Source organism: Castor canadensis, chromosome 4 (genome assembly GCF_047511655.1).
Source record: "Castor canadensis chromosome 4, mCasCan1.hap1v2, whole genome shotgun sequence".
Lineage (NCBI taxonomy): Eukaryota > Metazoa > Chordata > Mammalia > Rodentia > Castoridae > Castor > Castor canadensis.
The window spans coordinates 50,380,744-50,403,472 of NC_133389.1; the positions used below are offsets into that span (position 1 = coordinate 50,380,744).

Sequence of the window (22,729 nt, forward strand, 5' to 3'; positions counted from 1 at the left end):
TTCGGTGCTGAGATTACAGGTGTGTACCACCATGTCTGGCTAATTCTACTTTTTGAGGCTGTGCATTTTCATATGATTATCAGCTATTTTGGCCATTCTTCCTTAAATTGATCCCCAATGCCACCAATATCACCAATATCGCCTTTTAGTTTTGTTTAAAACATTTTTTGGATATAAAAACATCAATATTTATATACTAGTATCTACTTATTTCCCAACCCCTTATTTCTACATTTTATGCTTAGAAATTCCTTCCAAATCCTGGGATCAGTTGTTTCTTTATATTTAAGTGCTTTAAAAAACAACAACAGAACTTTGCACTATATTATCTTATATAATCTTCAAGGAAAGACATACAGTGAGAATTTTGTTTCCTAACACCTACTCCATCCTCTCAAGACATTGCAGTTTTCCCAATTCCATGTATTATGTACAATTTGTGTTGTATTTTACATTTCATTTACTCAATGCAATTCATTAAAAATGTAATTGTAAAGTTATTATATGTAATTAATAAATAACAGTATTATGCTAGGTTATTTAAAAATACTTTGATCATCCTCTCATTATATTTACGCAGGATTATAATATGACTCACGAGAAAAAAAATCTGAGTTATTGCTCTAGAGAATCACAGTGGAAATTAGAATGGTTGCATCAAAATTTTTGTGAATTTGAATCATCAACATCATTTTACATACCTTATTTAATGTACACTTTCAGTTAGTTAATTTTTTTTCAGTTAATTAAAATAGAGAAAAGTAATGTATCAGGCAACTAAATAAATGAAAACTATACATAGGTTTTATGGTTCCTTATTTTTGGGGGGGGTTGGAAAGACCTTTAGCAAGTGCTCTACCACTCGAGCCACACCTGTCAGGAGCAAATATACTTTAAGCATTTTTGAGGAAAATACATTTAGAACTAATGCTATCATATTACTTGTTATTTATTTTTTGTGGTGCTGGGTATGAAAGCCAGGACTTTGCGCATGCTAGGCAAGAGCTCTACCAATGTGAACTACATTCCCAGCTCATATATATTACTTTTCAATTCTAAAGAAGACATTTTTCATTGATGCATACCAGTAGCAACCTTTATATCCCTATCTTAATTCCATCTAGCTTCAAGTGTTTATAGGTAAAACTTTAAAAAATAAGTATCTGTTAAATATATTTTTTAATATAAAAACAGACTTAAAGTATATTCTTACCTGCACTTCTGCTCCATTTCATCTTTTAATTGCATTTCATTATGCAGCTGTTCTTCAAGCTTGTAGATTGTTTTTTGCAAACTTTCCTGCTTTAATTTGAAAAGAAATGCTTTATAATACTGCACACAGAGAATTTAAAAATGTTTTTGCCACCATTTTATACCTGTTTAGAAAAAATTATTTAATATTATACCTCTCTTTCCTATCAATTATTATTAATTTGGTAAGTATTCTTTCAACATTTACTAATATGTCAGCCACTATGCTGGCATTAGTAATACTAATATCAAAAAGGTTTGATCCCTATTCTTATGAAACTAACAGTTAAATAGTGGGGCATAAAGAAATGGGAGGGGATTTAAACATTACAAATGTATACATGCATGTAAACATTCCATTGTACCCTATTATGTAAATCTCTGTATTTCAATGTATCAGTTAAGCAGGTACAATGATCCAAAGACATAAGCACAAAATAAAATATTTTATAATTATACTGTGATAATTATAATACATAGGGTGTTCTGAAGGAGAGAAAAGGTCACTTGTAGTTCTGCCAAGAATATGTAACACAAGAAAGACCTAAAAGATGAGAGAAATTTACCAAGCAGAGAAGGGAGTAGAAAGAAGATATTTTTGCCAAAATGAACAGAGTCCTAAAGGAAAAAGGCAGAAGAAAACATAATGTTAGGGGAATGGGAAAAAAATGAAGTACAGCAGAGTACAAAACAGAGTAGAGGAAATAACTCATGTAAAATATAAAAAGATAAGCGGGACCATGATCCTTGCATGCAAAATAAAAACTGTGGGCTTTAACCTATGAGCAATTTATGTCACAATACTGGCATCCCAGAAACAACACTTCAGTATTAATAAAATGAACAGACTAAAAGGCAGTGAAATTCTAGGAAGAACATGTTAAGAGGGAATAAAGCTGAGGCTATAGGAATGAAGAGGAGGAAATGGATACATTTGTCAAGTAGAAGGTAGATAGAAATAAAAAAAGAACAATACAGTACCATTATAAGAGACAAGAAACAGAAATTATTGTTGGGGACAGTATGGGGAGAGGAAAAGTAAGGTTGGCTTTGACCTAGTTTGAGGCACCTAAGAGGTATCCAGGAAGACAGAGATTCAGATATGGAGTTCAGAGAAGCAAACTTCTCTTTGCATGAGATTACTGAGAGCAATAAGTAGAGAAAGACACAAGTTCACAACTTAGGAAAACATTTATTTATTGAGAGATGGAACAACATTCTGCAAGGAGAACTAAAAATAAAATTCAGAGGCAGGAAGAAAAAAACCAAAGGAAATGGGAAAACAGAAAAGTTATAAAAGCCTGAAGTTTCAAAGAGGAAGGAGTGGCAGTGTTAAATGCAGCAAAGAAGAAAAATAAAGAAGGAAGAGTCCGTGTCAAATGCAGAAAAGAAGAAATTTCTTCATTATACTTGACAACTGCAAAGTTGTTCACTATCTTAGCTAAGACTACTGAGGAAGAATTAAATCAGTTGATCTTTGTACTTAGCTCTACATTATTATAGTGTTCTTAGCTGAGTAAATACTAAAAGGTAACAGTAACTGACAGAAACTCACAGGATTCACCACTGAATAAAACTGGCTCAAAGAAAACACAAATTCTTTGAGTATTTTTAAAGACTTTATGTACTGACAATACAGTGAGAGCGAGACTACTATAACGCCCTGTTGTTACCTTCCCTAGGTCAGAAGTATTTTTATTTTAAGTACTTTTTAAGGATTTCTGAGTCCTCATTAGCTATAAAATTTGCCAAACAGTTCACTAGGATAACAATTTAAAACAATAAGATGACTATAACAGCTAATAGATACCCACACTGTTCTTTCTCCCCCTTTTCTGACTTTTTCTAACACATTTTCTTACACTTATGAGTTAATATCAAAGAGAAGAGAAGAATCATATCAGCTTTTAAAAAATGATTGCTACCCTCTTGATTAACAACATGTAGGCTAAGAGCTGGGGATATAGCTCAGTGGTACAAGACTTGCTCAACATATGTGGACTTAATTCCCCACCTCTATCAAACCAATCCCCAACAACAACAAAAAAGAGTATGTACACAAAATGTTCAAAGAATACTCTAAGGATGGTCAGATGACTATTCTTAATACTTCATTTAAGAAAAGCCTTAGTTAACGCAAAAGGATCTTCTCAAATATAATTAAGATTTTTTAAACCTCTGTCTCATAAATATGAGCCACGTGAACAGCAGAAAGAACTAATCATTAAAATTATTTCCTAGAGTAATTTGCTTCTCAGTGGACGAATTAAATGATGCCAACTATGCTGGTTATTCTTCATTTCCCCAACTCCCTTTCAGTCTTGAAAATCTATTTTCTGCTCTTCTTTGCCTTACACTCTACAAGTTGCATCACCTGTGCTACATTGCCTTGATTTTAAGGTTAGTGTCAGATCACAGGAGACACCAACAGGAAATGAGAAGGTGAGAAAATGGAAGTACTCATTTTCCCCACACCCTTCTTGCTTTCCTATGGACAGTAGTATTCTATGTTCCTCTTTCATGATGCTAGGCTTTCTAAGAGCTACCACATTAAGATTTTCTCTTCCCCTTCAGTATAAGATCAATGGCTTCACAATGTTGTTACTTCATGGGCACTTTAGCACCTTTTAGTGTTCCCCTGTACTGATGTTTGCAGCGAAACAGTCTCTATTAAATCTCTTCTCATTCATACACTACAACATGGATGAACCCCAAAGCTGTTACGCTAAATGAAATAAGCCAGTCACATAACAACAAATACTTAAGGCTTACTCAATAACATGAACACAAATACTTTATCACCAACAATAAGAAAATACTTACCAAGCTTTTATCCACATTGGAGCTAGTTCTGTTGTCATTGGGACTTGCTGAAGATAAGTATCTGGGAGTAGAGGGAACATTTAAAAAGAAAACAATAACTCTTTAATGTCCAATAACAAACACTATATGTCCATTTTATGTTCAATATACTAGCTATGTTTTTTTTAATTAAGGACAAGTTCTTAACTTTTATTTCAGAAACATAATATAGAAATGATCCACACATTAAATAAAACCCCAGTTAGGTCTGAAGCGGCACACTCTAATCACAAGACTGACTATTCCTGCAGCAAAACATACCAATATTTATATCATGTAGGACAAATAATAAATATATATAATCTCCAATTAATTTAGATCAGTTTTTTGGCCACGAAGAGTAAGTTATGACAGGTTTACCAGCAAAAAACTAAAAGTCAGTCCATTTTCAGAGCCTTTTGAATTTAAGAACTAAGGATAAGGAATTGTTGATCTCTACAGACATGTGCACAACTACCCTCTCTGTACCCAATTATCCTTTAGCAAAACATGATACTGCTTTTCTGGTTTAAAAAAAACTAAGAATCCATGTCTAAGTAACCAAAAAACAACCAAAGTTTGGGTGATATCTTGCTAATTTTGGGAACCAAGACTTACAGAGTTCTGTAAATTCAATGTAAAGTTAGAATTATATATAAATACAAGTGATTAGTGAGGCTCAGAGATCTACTTTGGATATCTTATGAAATTATCAAATAGCTCTAAATAAACTATGTTTGAAAAAATTTTTCAAAGCTTCCAAATGTTATGCAAAAATAAGGTACTATTGTTGCTGCTACTACCTCCACCAGACTACAACTACCACTACCATCATCACAACTACAATCAGCAGAGCTCTCTCAAAAACATCAAGTTAGCTACAATATACCTCAAAGCTTTCAGGGGCAGTTGTTAACACACTATTAACTGATAAAGAATAACCATGCCCCTTAAGTATCATTAAACACATATAATGGTGCTCCAAAAGAAATAGCTAGAAATATGTCACTTCCTAGGTTTTCCTTAGAAAATTAGATCAACTTGAGATTCAAATAATTAGTAGACAAAAAATAAGGGCTATGCAGCAGGTTTGCAGAGGAAAGGTCCCATGTAACAAATGACAAATTCTAGATGTAGTGCAATTCAATTCCATTGATTATTAAATGTCTCAGAAATTGAGTATGAGATGAGATTTTGTTTTTAAATAAAAAGATACAGCAATGCCAATGGGATCTGAATTATACAGATTAGACTATTTAATCTCTAAAATATTTTCAAATTTAATATGCTATATAAGTAAAGTTGATATTTAGCCTTTTGCAAAATTAGTAATATATGGGTCTCTCAATGCAGCAGGAGAAATGCAAAGATACCATCTCCATAACATTCATTAATCTTCTACTTTTGTCTTTTTCTTTCAAAAAATATTGTATATTACATTGTTTATTAGCAATGTACCTAAAAACTTAAGGCTACTTTGATAATCATGTTTAATTTCAATATAATTCAGCAATAAACCTTTGGCAAGTAAAAGTATGCTTAGATTTCAGAGATAAGAATTTCAGATGTTTTCTTATCATACCAGTATATTCAAAATAATGCTTACATCATTGTAGTAAGGCTAATCAATATTTTGTTACTGTTATAGCATGCTTACCTGCGATTACTATAATATGTAAATCCCACAAAAGGAAGTTGGTTGCCAACAAAAGCTTTAGGAATAGGAAATGTTTCTTCATCTCCTTTATCTTCTTCTAAGTCATCAAAATTACTAGTATCAATGTCACTACTTAAATCAGGTACAACTGGTGCTACAGCTAAAAACGGAAAGGAAAACTGGCTGTTCATTTCAAATTTAGTGACACAAAGAATTATACATATAATGGGGCAAGGTTTACATAAAATAAAACCATATGTGGTAATATTTAAATATTCATAATATGGGGGATTATATGAAATTAATATTACAAACATTCAGGTGCTTGAATACACTACAAGGTGTACATTCAAAATAAATTTCAGAATGTCTTTTATTTGAAATATATAGTAGTATAACAAAACATTACTGAATTATCATTTATTATAATCATTATAATAAATATGAATCATTATTTTAATTGGGGGGGGTTGAACTGGGGTTTGAACTCAGGGCTTCACATTTGCAAAGCAGGCTCTCTACAGCTTGGGCCATGCTTCTAGTCTTGAATAATTATTTTAGATACAATCTTTTCATGTTCCTTTAAAGAAAAAGATGAACATAAGCAAGCAAACAAAAAACAGCTCAACTAGTTTCATGGTCTTAATCTTTTACACAAAGGAATGAATTTTCTTGAATCATCTCAATATTCCAGGCATGAAATACCTATTACTGGGCAATCTTGAACACAATGAACTATTTGATTAATAAGGAAACAAAAACAACAGATTTAGCCCAAAGAAGCTGTGGTATTAACAACAGTAACAGAGTGTTAAAAAGAGCTTTACTACCATTTACTTTCTAGAACTGCCAGACTAGACAATGTTAGATTCTTAATAATAATTGCCTAATTTGTAAAATGAGGGGTAAATAAAAGGTTGCTACAATACCGGAAAGTGTACAAGTCAATTATGGTCTTGGTATAAATTTTACTTTTTAAAACAATAGTTCTCAATCAGAGACAATTTCTGCCTCATAGGGGACATTTGGCAATGTCTGAGTACATTTTTGGTTGTTATGAATAGGGGGAGATATGCTACTGGTATTTGAGTAGAACACAGGGATACTACTAAATATCTTAGGACTTTAGAAAAACTCCCCCAACAGAGATTTACCTGGTCAACTGCTGAGACTAAGAAACCCTGTTTTTAAAATTATCATATAAGGAAGATTTTAAATAGAAGCAGAGGCAAGTGTGTTGCATTTTTTCTTGCTGCTTATGGTGGACCTAGTCTTCTTACATATGGCATTAATTCTGAGTCGTTCTATATTTTTAAATTCTAAGATACAAATGGAAGAATCCCTAGGAATAATAAAATTTTCTCTGCTGCTCAGTTGAGTTAGGCTTTACATAATAATATGTGATCACTTCAGAACTAAAATATAAATACGAATAAGGATAAGGATAGCTTTCTGAATTACCATCAGTATATATGGGTACTTATTTTTAAAATTTGCTTTTGTTATATAAACGATGACCTAGGAATTAAGTTCTATAAAAAACAATCCAGCTGATGTCATCAAAAAACAGAAGTGTAGGGAACTCTAAAAAGCCCTATGTCCACTGAAGCAATCTTTGAGCTGACACAAACGATCAGGAGCAACTTTTTGAGAACTCTGGAATCTACTAAACAACTTATAACATGCAAGAGACTGCTTAATGAAGAAAGGGGCTGCTAAATTTCAGTATTTAAGGAAACCCGTCACTGGCTAACAGAATACAGACTAGTGATCACACAGACAGGAAGTAAATAGTGTTTGCAAAAATAATATGGAAGAGTCACAAAACAAATAAATGACATCAGCCCACCATACGCAACAACAGTAATCTCTGAGAAGAGGAATCTGATTTCAAGGATTAACAACATTATTTATAACATTCAAAATACCCGGCTCATAAAAAATTACAAAGCTTGTAAAGAACCAAGAAAGTATGAGCCACTCACAGAACACAAAAGAAAATGACCAAAACCATCACTGATAAAACCCACACATTTGATTTACAAAACAAATCTTATAATAAACTTTCTTAAATGTGAATAAAGAGCTAAAGTACTGACAATGAACCAGAAGTATGATGTCTTAAACTAAAAATATCAAGAGATAGAAAAAAGAACCAAATAGAAATTTTGGCACTGAAATAAAAAAGTAAACAGAGTCTACGGGAACTGTAGCATACCATCAGTTGGCCAACACATGCATTATAGGAACTTCACAGTAAGAGAAGGAAAAAGGCAGAAAGAGTACTTGAAAAAATAATGGCCCTATGGGGGCAGGGGGGAGAAATGACCCAAGCAATGTATACACATATGAATAATAAAAATTTAAAAAATAATAATAATAATGGCCCCAAATTTCCCAAATTTGTTAAAACATATGAATCTCCACATCCAGGAATCTGAATGGACACATCAACTAAGGAAAACGCCAAGAGGTCCACATGAAGATGGATTATAATCATTCAGTATAATCAAACTATCCTAATTCAGTCATATAAAGAAAAAAACACCAGTAAAGGTGACTACTCAAATAAATGTAAAAGGCAGTATTATTGTATTATTGATTTATAACTACTTTTTCCTTCATATGATTTAAAAAACAAATGCATAAAACAATTATCAGAACTATGTTAATGAACAAATAGACTTAATTAGATTTAATTTGTGACAACAATTAAAATGTAGCAGGAGGACTGGATCTGTATTGAAGCAGTTCTGTATGCTACTGAAAATAAACTGGCCTCAATTCAACCTAAATTGTGATCAATTTAGGATGTTAAACGTAGTCCCTAAGTTGATCAGTAAGAAAATTACTTAAACAGGAAAAGGTAGTGATTCAGGAATTAAGAAACAAAAAAAAAAAATATAGGAGATACAGAAAGTGGGAAAATGCCTGGAGTCTTTCCTTAACAGTAAAAAAATAATAAATTTAAATAAACTCTCTGATTAACAGGCTAAGACTGACAGAATGGAATAAAAAAATCATCCAAGCATATAATGTCTGCAGAGACTTACTTTAGGTTGAACATACAAGAGAAAACGATATTCTGCAAAAGAGAGCAGACTGACTCAAGTAATGGCACAGTGGCTCACTTAAAAGATTTTGACTTTAAGTTTAACAAAGCCTAGGCCCTAACTACTTTATTCATGTGGACCACACTACTAATCTTTACTATGAAAATGTAAAATTCTTAATAAATCCACAAACCTAGAATAGTATATATGTGTACACAGGCAATGAGTTTTATTTTTAACTAAACTGAAAATGCACAAGCTAACCAAAGTTTTACTGTTGTCAGAATCTTAAAGACTTTCCACCAGCTATAGGTGGGTTGAGTAATGGCAATATCTCAAATGAGATAGTGAATGGCAGTGTTTTGCAAAGTTAACACATTATATTTAATGCAGCATTATTAATACTGTATTATCTATAATAAACGTTATTATGCACTGTTCTCCAAAATTCTCAAATGTGTTGACTCTCTACTGAGGTACATATGTATCTTAGAAATGTAGGTAAAAATCTGAATAGGTGAAATCTTTAAATGGTATACAGTATTCCAATGATCAAAGGCTTTGGAGTCAAACAGGCCTGAATGTGAATCCTGGCATTGTCATTTGCACATAGTGTGCTCACAGTATAGCAAGGTTTTTGGGTCTTTTCATTTCTTTTGTCTTCTCTCTTTAGTCTCACTCTTGCCTTTTCTTCAATTCTATCTCAAATGAATGGGAAAATATCTTTACAATTTTAAAACTTTGTGCTTCTAAATTACAGGTGGCAAAGTTCAAGAAGTTCACAGAGTCTGCCAAAAATCAAGCTATTCTGTGCTCTGTTTCCACACAACCAAGGAACACAAAGTGAAGATTAACTGCCACTGTAACCTAGAGACATGTAAGTGTTAAAGCTACCAAAATAACTATTAGTTGTAAAAGGAAGAAATTTTGCCAAAGAAAGTTGGGAATTCAAAAACATTAAAGAAAATTACATAATTTCAAAAAACTTAACAGGTCAGTGAGGTTAGTTCAGAATAAAAGTATTCTTGGTATTTTTGGGGTGGGAAGTGTAGAAGGAGTAGGAAGACAGAAAAGAAAGAAAAGAACAGTAAGTTCTTCAGACTTTACTTTCTTATTTTTTAATAATCACAAAGCAAGTCCTACTAGGATCAAGAAAAGCTATCCAAGTGTTGGTAGGCATGTTAAATTTAACTATACTATAACAAAACCACTGGCTGTGGCTTAGTAATAGAGTGCTTGCCTAGCATGCAGGAGGTGCTGAGTTCAATCTCTAGCATCAGGGGGAAAAAAAGATAATCATAGAAAAAAATTAAATATAAAGTTCACTTCATTTAAACCAATGAAGTAACTCACTCAGGTTTTTGCACAAATAAAAAGTTATATTAAAGGTGTACACACAGTAATGCAATAAAATGACATTGATTTGCAAACCCCTCTCCCCAGTTCTAAAAAACTGAGTTCCATAGGCAAAAAACTTCTGTTCATTTCACCACTGCCATTTTCCCAGTGCCTGAACAGTGCTAGCAAATAATGGTTGTCCAATAAATATTGTTTACTAAGCTACCTCCTATTGTAAGTTTTTCAATTCATATAGGAAAATTTATCCTTCCTATTTATTTTATTGTTATACCAACTTGGAGACTCGTGTTTGCCAGGCAGGAGCTCTACCATTTGAGCAAACTGCTAGCCCTTTTTGCTTTGGCTGTATTTCAGATAGGGTCTGGTGTTTTTGCCTGGGCCAGCCTGGACGGCACTCCACCTTCACAGGTGTGTACCAACATGCCCAGTTTATTTGTTGAGATGGGATTTCATTAACTTTCTGCTCAGGCCTCAGACTGCAATCTCTGTCTCCTGAGTAGCTGGGATTACAGATGTGAGCAACTGTGTCTAGCTATCATTTCTATTTTTCAGGATGATTTATTGTGTGGTTATTCTATAGTTATTTGTGTTATTTCCTAACTTTGTTTGAAAAAGAATTGAAAGCAATTCTAAACATACTTTTCTTCAGTGTCCTTTCAGATTTTTCAGATTTATAATTATATTTGTATGATTTTAGTTTTTTTAAATTTTTCAAGAGCACAGCTTGAATAAAACACACAGCTTTCAAGGTAACCATTTGTCTTACTTCCTGCTCATCTCTGTCTTGCAATAATTTCTTTTGCAGTCTAAGCACAATCAAGTCATATTTACTAATGAGGAGGAAGAAGTTATTTACCAGTTATAACTTAAAAAAATTCTCCCAAGGTCAAGCTGTTCTTGTAGCTTCTCTAGATAACTAGTCATTCAATGACATTCTTTGATGTGTAGAATTTCTTAACTTTCAGAGGAATTTATTTCCTTTTCCTCTTCTTAGGTAATTTTATAGCTTAGTATAGTGTATGTATTATATCTGAAGCAATGTAACTGTTTCTTTTAAAACATTTGATAACCAAAATACTTCACTAAAATTGGCAAACCTATACAACCTATTTCTTCAAAAATTAGTAAGATCTTTTTCCCCCTCTGAAAGAACTCTCAGTGTGTAAATGACTTAGGCAGTCCTTAAGATAAATACCTAATTTGTAACTACTCCTAAAACTACACAGGTGAGTTCATTTCCATTACTGTTCACTGCTATTGATACAGCAGGAAATTAGGGGCTGGTATACATTATCTTCCTTCTGATAAGAGAAAAGGAAACAAAATTCCTGAGACTCCAGCAAGGAAAAGGATGAATTCTTGTCCTTCCGAATACATAAAGATGATGGAACACTTTTGAGGCCACTGTATAATAATTTTGATTAAAGTACCTTATATAAGGTTTTCTGCAAATCACCTTATAATTTTAAATTCCTTTTTAAAAAAGAAAAACTAGAAATTAACTTCTTGCACATTAATTTCTCAAATGCAATCTGCAAAACCCTTATGAAATTAGGTACATTACAATTTCCAATATTTCCATAAATAAAATTAAATTACGTTTGGTCATGTAGTAGTAATAACCTTCTTATATTTTAAGTTTTAACTAAGAGAATAACTTGTCTTTTCCCCCAAAAAAACACCACATTTCAGTTCCACTTGTCCCTATTTACTAATTTCTTCCATAAAGAAGTAACTAAAGTCTAAAATAAAGAGCAACCAAAGATCAGATAACAAATTATGACTTATGACTGCTGAGTCCAAATCCATTATATCTATCTTATGCTTCATCTTGGTATAAATGGCATATGAAAGGAATACCTGAACAATTTCTCTAATATTACTATTATTTTTTTTAGTCTCTTTTTTACTAGGTTAGGACAATTCCCTATACAGCACTGTATACTTGTGATTTCCATCAGACGTACACAAATATTTCACAAGGCAGTTTCAACTGACCATATACCACAATGACTTTCAGACATGTGCTGTCGAAGAAGAAAAAACTTACTGTCTCGGAGTGTTTCCCAAGCCCACTGATCGTTTTTGAAGAAGAGATGTCGTTTGATTTCATCTACACCATTTCTTCCTAATCTCACTTCTCTGAACAGAGAGGGAGGAGAAAAGTAATTCATTATTTAAGATCTTGTTATAAACTATCTAGGTTTATTTGAGCACAACACTTATCCTGTGCAAATCTAGGTCACCTTGAAATTATATTACTGTCAGCATAATTTTCAGCTCAAACAGAAAATAAGTTGAAGAATGAGAACATTAAAGAAATTGTTTAAAGAAAACTAAAGAGCCGGGCACAGTTGGCTAATGCCTGTAATCCTAGCTGCTCAGGAAGCAGAGATCAGTAAGACTGTGGTTGGAAGCCAGTCCGGACAAACAGTTTGCAAGGCCCTATCTCGAAAATACCCACAAAAAAAGGGCTGGTGGAGCGGGTTATGTGGTAGGTTGCCTGCCTAGCAAGCATGAGGACCTGAGTTAAAACCCCAGTACCACCCAAAAAAAAAAACCTAGAGGAACAAAAAATACAAATACACAGATTTGTTCACACTTTTCTAATGGTAATAAAAACCCAGATGAGTCATTATCTCGTTTCATCGGCATGACGAACAAAACACAATGCATTTTCACTAGTTTTTATTATGATAGTTACGCATTTTTTCTGCAACCAACAACTTTACTTCACACAGATGCTACCAAAAACTCCAGAAACACCTTTTAAATTTTAAATTTCCACTTTATAAATGATTCAATATTTCAAACCAATAAAAAACAATTACAACTAACTGTTGACTTTGTACAAAATTCAGAGCATTAGCTGGACAAGTTAACTACTCACTGTCTCTTTCTGGTGAGCATAAAGTTTTTAAAAATGTGTCTTTAATAGAACTGGAAAGAGGAGTTAAGCACCATCTGTTCTTTAGAAGAGCATTTATTAACAATACAAATACCCTGAACTCCCATTTGTTTCATAAGTTAAAAGGAAAATTGTTTTAGGTATGTGGTACTTGTCTAAGAAGCTTTCACTGACTCTCCAGACTGGATTAGAAAATGTATCAGTGATTCTCTGGCACACAGTACTCATCTCACTGTAATTATCTCTCTGTACTATAAATGTCTGATTTGTTTGTCTATTTTCTCCCAAAGGACTATGAAGTTATTTGAGAAAAATTCTGTGTGTCTTCTTCACTTTATAAGCCTAGCACTGAACACACCATAGTACACAGTTCTTTATGTTAAAATTGAAAAATATGACAACTATACCTTCTTTCAAGCTCTAAGAATATACCGAAGATAAATTAATTGAAACATACTTAAAAGTACTGTGCTTTCTTGACTATTTTAATTAACAATCATCAACATTAAATTTAACTAGGGGAAAATGCACCCAGATTAAATTAATACACACTACCAATGTGAAATGCGCTTAAATTTCAGACACGTTAATATGTTCAGAAAAAAAAAATCTTAAACTCAGTAAAAGATATTATCATCCTGAAAATTAGCCAAGTTAAAAAATTCACAACCAAAAGAAAAAATTATCTGGTCTAGCCAGCCATCAGCTAAGACTATATTATTATCCCAATTGTCTAGGTACACTGAATTGAAATCTAAAAAAAAAATCAGGAAAAATTATACCAGGTTTCATTATCATAAATGATTTTAGAAATGCAAGCTTTCATATTAAAATAGTTCATATTAGGAGCTCAGATATGAACCTTAACAATTAAAATTGTTAATACAATATCAATATGAAGATTACTTACCTGTCAGTGAGGAAGGCACAAATAAGATTTTTTGCTTCTTTTGATATGTCATTATCATCAGGAAAAGTAAGTGAATTTTTATGGTTCATAATCTTACTGTAAGTCCCAACAAGAGAATCTGCATAAAAAGGTGTATCACCTAAAAAATTGATAGGGAAATGAGAAAAAATACATTTGAAAAAATTCTATTTCAAAGGAAAAGAGTCAAAGTTATCCATTTAAAAATATTAAATATGTTTAGCTAAAAACATAGCTATGTATAAAAAGAAATAACATTTCAACATTGTTATAGGTTTCTAAATAGCTTTTTAAAACGCACATAAAGCAGGATTGGATCATGTGTTTCCTATAAGCAAAATCAAAATTCCTTATTTCACTGAATATTAAATTAAAGAAGCTAAGTGGTGAGTTTTTGGATGAGCAACTGTATTAGAGATACATAAAAAAACCAGCCTGTACTCACCTACAAGCATTTCATATAAAAATACCCCAACTGACCACCAGTCACATTCTCGACCATAATAACCATCGCCACCTTGGGATTTTAGTACTTCGGGAGAAATATAATCAGGTGTTCCAACTGCTGTATCACATCGTACCATACCTTCCTAAAAAGAGTGAGAGGTCAAATTTTGAATTAGGATATAAAGTTTCAATTATTTAAAATGACATATTTCACAAAATTAAGAGCATGGAAACACAGCAGATCAAACAATGATATAAACACAACTGACAATGGCTGGGCACTGGAGGCTCATACCTATAATCTAGCTACTAAATCAGGAGGACTGAGGTTTGAAGCCAGGCAAGGCAAATAGTTTGCAAGAACCTAGCTTGAAAATATCAAACAAAAAAGGGTTGGCAGAGTGGCTCAAGTGGTAGAGCACTTGCCTAGCAAGTGTGAGGACCTGAGTCAAACCCCAATACCACCAAAAAACCCAAAACCAAACCAAAAAAACCCACACAAATGATGAAAATGGGAGACTTGACAGCTTCCTTCCCCTACATGTGTAATGCACATATAGGAATTAAATTTTTTTGGTTTTGAAATCTTCTATGTAGTTACTTATTTAATTTAATTCATTTTTTTATCGTGTTTGCTCAAAATTGTGTAATAAATCTGTGAATAAGGCGGGCTTACTATAGATTGAGGGGCTGACAGGATGAACCATTTTTTTAACTTGGAAATTACTGATTTCATCTTTTTTTTTTTTTAAAAACCACAGTAGCTATTCAATTTAACTCTGCTTGAAAAGGACAATGAGTATCTGAAATGCATTTTGATGCCCTCCTCGAAAATTATTTACTTGTCACCCATTTAATGCAACAGAATAATTAAATGTTCACATAAAAGTTTTCATGTAGTGTTTCTTTCTGATAAATTTCCTTTTAAAATAATACACAGTTTCTTTACTATTCTGTAGTAAATTTAAAAGAATATAAATTCAACTGAAAAACTGGCATATTCATTCCTTCAGCTATATATACATACAAATTATTTATTATATAAACAGTGAGCATGGATATCTTCTAAGACTGACTCTAAAATAAGCATTGGAAGCATTAGAAGGCAACAAAAATACTGAAGACTATACACATTTCTGAAGTTCAATTTTGTGAAAGTCTAATTTTAACACTGGCCTAAGTACTTAGTGACATTTAAGCTAATTCCATTTCTTCTTACCGGTAGTATGTATTACAGAGTTGGTATGAAGGATTTAGTAAATCTGGCAATCCACATTTACCGTAAATAGAGAGGAAAAAAATAAATCACTGACAAGTTACTAATACAACATTGAAACCATGGTATTTAGCTCAACAACAAATAAGATCACATCAGTTCTGGGCAAGTCCAGATATGGTCAATGAATTCTTATAGCATTTTCTAAAAAAAAGCATCATGAATTAGCAAAAGCTAAATTAAAATCTAATTAACCTTATTCATCTTCATACAAGTACCAAAATCTGCTAACTTCAAATGTCCAGATTTATCCAGCAGCATGTTATCAGGCTTCACATCTCTGAGGGAGGAAAAAAAAAAAAGGACAGTATTTCTGAAACAGATCAGAAACTGATAAAAATTATGAAGCAGTTATTTCAAGATAAGTATCCTCACTGAATGCATAGGATGCCACCTTTCAAATACATGTGCTTCCTATCCACATCTAGAAATTGAATTTCATCATGGAAACTCTTCATATGTTAATGCCTCGAAGAAGGAAATTATTCTTCTAATGAATAAATATCGACTTATTCACTAATCTAAAGAAAACTGGCATATAAAAAAAGAATAAAATCAGAGGCTGACAGAGTGATTCAAGTAGCAGAGCACCTGCTTCAGAAGCTGGAGTTCAACCCTCAAGACAAACAAAAAAAAAAAAAAAAAAGAAAACTTAAAATCAAAATGAGTAACATGCTGGCACATACTTCAGAAAACCAGCTTTCAATTTTTACTTCTCAAAATGCCATATAAAAGCTATATAATCAGACTAAGGGTACTAAGGAACATATTTATATCAACATTAAATGCCAAAACTACAACTCCAAAATGCCACCCACGTCACAGGAAAGGAGACTGGGTAGATGTAGAATAGGAAATATTAATCGAATAAAGTTCAAGTTCTTTTTATCTACCTCGTTTAACAAATGAGAAAACTTAAAGCATTTTTATCTTTACCTATGAATAAAGCCCATGGAATGGATTGCATCCAATGCAAGAACTACTTCTGCAGTATAGAATCGTGCCCATTTTTCAGGCACATCATAGTTGCTCATTAAGTTTACAAGGTCTCCACCAGGCATGTATTCCATCACCATATAGAGATATCGATCATCTTGGAATGCATAAAAAAGCTATACAAATACAAAAGCAAAAACAAAACAAATTAATTAAAATTAAGAAAAATTGTTTCATTTAAAAACTGGCAAAAATACTAACGCAAGATTTACGTAAAATAATCAAAATGCAGAACAGTTACAAGTATATTTTTTTAAAAACGCAAACACATGTCATAAAGACCCTTACATATGTAAAAGAACTGATGATTCTGAAGTTAGCTAGAGATATTTTTTCTTCATAACATATCATTGATTTCTTATACTGAGAATTATTTTTACTTGTAACAGTTTCAATGAAGAATCTACAAATCTCCTACATAAAGAAATACTGCACCTCTAACTTGCACATTAGTGGAGGCTTAACTGTTAAATTTAGTTATGAACCCCACAATTCTCGACAAGTCCTTGACAAACTTCACCTGTTCCTTATTAGCAGCCTGGCTCTGGTAATTTGTTTAGCCTCCCCAAGGCTCTGTAAATATAATCCCTTCTACAAGAGTATAAGAAACAAAACCTTTTTTCACTTTGATACCTGCCACTCTGTCAGCATCTGGATGCCTGGCAGTTGGCAAGGGTTATCAAATGTTTAATGAATAAAAATAATGAATTATCTATAACCTGGGTGCAGATAACACCATATATCTTTCTGGATTGTTAGAAAAGATTACTGAATGTAGAAAGCACTTAGTGCAACGTATGCTTAATAAATAACAGCAGTCATAGGAGGGAAGCAGTAAACAAAGAAGCAGGAAAAGAGCAGCAGCTACAGTCAATAAAGGAAGAGTATAATTTATTAATAAAACAATGGGAAGCATACCAGGCATAAATACATTATGTGACCAGGGTTGAAATAAAAGAAGAGCAAATTTGTAAAAGAATATTTTAAATAAATACAAGAAGTTTAGACTGAGACTAAAAATAAGCCCTAGAAAAAATGATACCTAATTTACCTAAATGTTTAAGTCTTAAAATCTTCACATTTTATTTGTTCAATAGTGATGAAGGATTTTAGTTACAAACTTAGCTATTTAAATTAAATATATTTTGGGTGAAGGGTAAGAAACTAAGTGATATTTCATTACTATCCCAGAATAGAGTGTTCAGGCTCCCCTAAAGAAACACTGTTAATTTATTGCGGCACTATTCACAATAGCCAAGTTATGGAAACAGCCAAGATGCCCCACCACTGATGAATGGATTAAGAAAATGTGGTATCTATACACAATGGAACTTTATGCAGCCATGAAGAAGAACGAAATGTTATCATTCGCTGGTAAATGGATGGAATTGGAGAACATCATTCTGAGTGAGGTTAGCCTGGCCCAAAAGACCAAAAATCGTATGTTCTCCCTCATATGTGGACATTAGATCAAGGGCAAACACAACAATGGGATTGGACTTTGAGCACATGATAAAAGCGAGAGCACACAAGGGAGGGGTGAGGATAGGTAAGACACCTAAAAAATTAGCTAGCATTTGTTGCCCTTAACGCAGAGAAACTAAAGCAGATACCTTAAAAGCAACTGAGGCCAATAGGAAAAGGGGAACAGGTACTAGAGAAAAGGTTAGATCAAAAAGAATTAATCTAGAAGGTAACACCCACGCACAGGAAATCAATATGAGTCAATGCCCTGTATAGCTATCCTTATCTCAACCAGCAAAATCCCTTGTCCCTTCCTGTTATTGCTTATACTCTCTCTACAACAAAATTAGAAATAAGGGCAAAATAGTTTCTGCTGGGTATTGAGAGGGGGGGAGGGGGAGGGGGCGGAGTGAGTGGTAAGGGAGGGGGTGGGGGCAGGGGGGAGAAATGAACCAAGCCTTGTATGCACATATGAATAATAAAAGAAAAAGGAAAAAAAAAACCATAGAAATATATAAAGGAAAAATTATAGTAAAAAAAATAAAATAAAGTCAGATTAAAAAAAAAAAAGAAACACTGTTAATCTGGTAGTGGTTTATCCCATTTACACACAACGTATTAAGCAAAATAAAGTTCTGAGAGCCTAAACTGCAAATTTAACGTTATGTCATCTTTTAATTTTCTAAGAGAAATAACAGTGAACACTCATTTATCAGGGTTGTCAACCAGAGTCAATACTGTCTCTTTACCATCAGCAAATATTTAACAATGTCTGAACATACTTTTGGTTGCTACATCTGATAATGTGGAATGAGGAGAGTTACCACTGGTATCTCTAGCGTGGTGGCCAGGGATGCCACTAAACATGTTAAACAAACATACTAGCAAACAGAGTAATACATAGGAGAGTCCCTCACAGCAAAGAATTACCTGGCCCAAAATGTCACATTACCAAGGCAAAGAAACCCTGCTCTACACAGGTAACAAAAACTGAGCAGTTTAAAATGTGTCATTATGTAAACCTAATGTCTTACATGTCATCTTTATTCTGCCTTCTAGTATGCTTCTTTAGAGTAGTGTTTATTATATACATATTCTTTTAATTTCAATTACTAGCATGCTTATTTAGAATAGCATTCATTTTATACTGTAGATAAATAAAACACCAAATACATATCAGGAATTTAGAAATCATCTAGCTCAGTTTACTTTCCAGACATGAAATCTTACATTATGGATTCCAAATTTAAGACAATAAAAAGTAGGGCTGGGCACAGAACTTCATGTATATAATTTCAACCACTTGGGAGGCAGAGATTGGGAAGATCCTGAATAGAAGTCAGACCAGGCAAAAAGTTGAGACCTAATCTCAACAAATAAGTGGAGCATGGTAGTGCATGTTTGTAATACCAGCTGTGCCAGAAGGCATAAATAGGATTATCCAGGCCACACCTGTGCAGAAAAGACTATCCAAAAAGAGTCTTATCCTTATAACAAAAGCAAAAAGGGCTGGGAGCATGGCTTCAGTGGTAGAGCATTTGCCTAACAAGTACAAGGCCCCTGAGTTCAAACCCCAGTATTATCCAATTAAAAAAAAAAAAAAAAAAAAAAGAAGAAGAAGACAAAGAAAGAAGATGGATCTGCTCTAGTTGAAGCACAGGCAGAAAACCGAAAGTTATAATTTGTCCCAAATCCTGCTTGGTCCATGACTTCACTCCACAATTAAAAATAACCAAAGACAACTTCACGTTTATGAGCAAGGAAAGTATGGCCCAACATTAAATACTTGCCACAACTTCATAGGTCAATGGCAGTCAAGACTGAGACCTACAAGTACTGACTTCTGGTGGATTTTTCTTTGTACTGAAAACCTAAAGCTCAAAACAATATTACGTGCTGGCCTAGTCAAACTCACTTTCCCTTTGTTTCCCACATTCCTTCCTTTCTACAAAGGAAGAAACACAGATAAGTAGACAGTTAAATAAGGAGCTCATGTTTGCAAAAAATTAATTTTATACTTAAAGTGTCAATTTAAACTCAAAGTATAAAGTATAAATCAAAGCAGATTTAATTAAATTCTACAGAAAGATAATTATTGCAACTGCAAATAAACTGTCACTGTTTTCAGATACAAGGTAAATGTCTCAGATACATTTAGTTACAAACTAGAACAGCAATAATGAAACAAGCAAAATCATACCTGAACAACCCAAGGACTGTTAGCAAAAGCCATTATGTCCCTTTCTTCCCAGAAAAAAGCAGAATCAGATCTCTTAATCATTTCAAATTTGCTGAGAAGCTTCATAGCATATACTTTCCTGGTGGATTTATGCCTTACCTTTAAAATTGAAAACAACAAACAATTTGTTAATGTTCAAAGATTAATGTTTCATTAAATAATGTGTTAAATTATTTTAATACTTTTAAATAAATCAGCATTAATGTTTCAGCTATTTTTACTTCTTTTCTTCTGATTATTGCCTAATTTCAAAGTTTATATTATCAGGTTAGGGAAAAAAGCTTTACTCCCTATATTACAGCATAAGTCCCCCCCCTCCACCCTGCCACTGTTTGTAAAGTATATTATTCCATAGCATTTTAGATATCCTAACACAAGGAGCATTGACTTCTCTTCTGGTGCTTTAGGACTTGTCTCTACCCACGGATACTTGAAGAAAACACTGCCCACTACTGATGGATCTGACCCAAGGTTTTCATATCCTTATGTAAAAATAGTTAAAGCAATATAAATTAAGTATTCTATAAAAACTATTTTCCCAAATAATATATGTTAAACACATTGGTAAGTTTTTTAAATTAAAAACTCATTAGCATGACCTACCAATTGAACTTCTCCAAATGCACCTCTACCAATCACCTTTACTACTTCATAATCTTCAGCTTTCATTCGTAAATCTCTAATTTTATTTATTGTGTCTTTATCTGTATAAAAAGAAAAGTTTATAATTCTAGGTCATTATAACATTACAATGAACACTATTTTATGATCAATCCTTGAAAAATGCAATAAAAATAAACTTCATTAAGAAATAGGCCTGGACAGTTATACATCAGACAAGGGACTGATAATCAGAATATACAGGGAACTTAAGAAACTAAACTCTCCTAAAATCAACGAACCAATTAAGAAATGGGCAACTGAACTAACTAAACAGAACTTTTTCAAAAGAAGAAATTCAAATGGCCAAAAAACAAATGAAAAAATGCTCACCATCTCTGGCCATAAAGGAAATGCAAATCAAAACCACACTAAGATTCCACCTCATCCCTGTTAAAATAGCCATTATCAAAAACATCACCAACAACATGTGTTGGCGAGGATGTAGGGAAAAAGGAACCCTAATCCACTGCTGGTGGGAATGCAAGCTGGTGCAACCACTCTGGAAAAAAATTTGGAGACTTCTTAAAAATCTAAACATAGACCTGCCATATGATCCAGCAATCCCACTCCTGGGTATGTAACCAAAGGAATGCAACATAGGTTACTCCAGAGGCACCTGCACACCCATGGTTACTGCAGCACTATTCACAATAGCCAAGTTATGGAAACAACTAATATGCTCCACTACTGATGAATGGATCAAGAAAATGTGGTACTTGTACACTATGGAATTTTACTCAGCCATGAAGAAAAATGAAATCTTATCATTTGCAGGTAAATGGATGGAACTGGAGAACATCATTCTGAGCAAGGTCAGCCAGGCTCAGAAGACCAAAAATCGTATGTTCTTCCTCATATGCAGACTTTAGATCTAGGGCAAATGCAGCAACGTGTTTGGACTTGGATCACATGACAAGGGGAGAGCACAAACAGGAGATATAGGAATAGGTAGAAAACCCAAAACATGAAAGCGTTTGATGTCCCCACTTCAGAGGAACTAATACAGAAACCTTAAAATGACAGGTTATCAGGAGCAGGGTACCAGGAACCAATGTGAAGATCAGTTAGAGATGAATCAATGTGGGTCGTTAACACATGGGTACACGAAAGCAATAGTAGGAATCTCTCTGTATAGCTATCCTTAACTCAACTAGCAAAAACATTTTGTCTTCCTTATTATGTTTATGTCTTTTCTTCAACAAAATCAGTGATAAGGGCAGAATGAAACCTGCCTGGAACTGAGGGGGGGAGGGGGGAAAGGGTGGGGGAGGGGGGAACTGGGGGGGGGGAGGGTAGAGAAATGACCCAAACAATGTATGCACATCACATGAATAAATGAACAACAAAAAAAAAGAATTAGGGCTGGAGAGGTAGCTTAGTGGTAGAATGAATGCCATCATACTCAATGCCCTGCAAGTTTCAAATTCTAACTTCAAATTAAATTAGAAGTTATAAAATACAGAACTGTCCAATGTGCTAAGAATTTTTTTAATTTCTGGAATGGCTTCACTACAGTATTACAAATTTTTAAAATTAAAATTACCATAATATTTTAAATTTTTATTAAAATCAGACTTAATAGAAAGTTTTAAAAGCAAGTATTATACTACCTAAAAACCCAAGTATACTGAGCTAATTCATTCCTGG

At 33.2% G+C, this 22,729-nt stretch overlaps 1 protein-coding gene across 2 annotated transcripts in view; it reads right to left on the minus strand.

Annotated features, from left to right (window-relative positions):
- The window catches only part of Rock1 (Rho associated coiled-coil containing protein kinase 1), a 123,859-nt gene that overhangs the window by 61,768 nt on the left and 39,362 nt on the right, over positions 1-22,729 (minus strand). The window contains exons 3-12 of one of the 2 annotated variants that reach the window (XM_020169080.2): positions 21,023-21,123; positions 20,381-20,518; positions 16,657-16,832; positions 15,916-16,000; positions 14,443-14,587; positions 13,980-14,118; positions 12,212-12,303; positions 5,750-5,909; positions 4,075-4,135; positions 1,214-1,299 (exon numbers count right to left, since the gene is read on the minus strand). In XM_020169080.2, the coding sequence (XP_020024669.2) occupies positions 1,214-1,299; positions 4,075-4,135; positions 5,750-5,909; positions 12,212-12,303; positions 13,980-14,118; positions 14,443-14,587; positions 15,916-16,000; positions 16,657-16,832; positions 20,381-20,518; positions 21,023-21,123 (1,183 nt within the window). Of the gene's footprint in view, positions 1-1,213; positions 1,303-4,074; positions 4,136-5,749; positions 5,910-12,211; positions 12,304-13,979; positions 14,119-14,442; positions 14,588-15,915; positions 16,001-16,656; positions 16,833-20,380; positions 20,519-21,022; positions 21,124-22,729 lie in introns of both variants that reach the window. The other variant, XM_020169079.2, reaches the window with a different exon arrangement.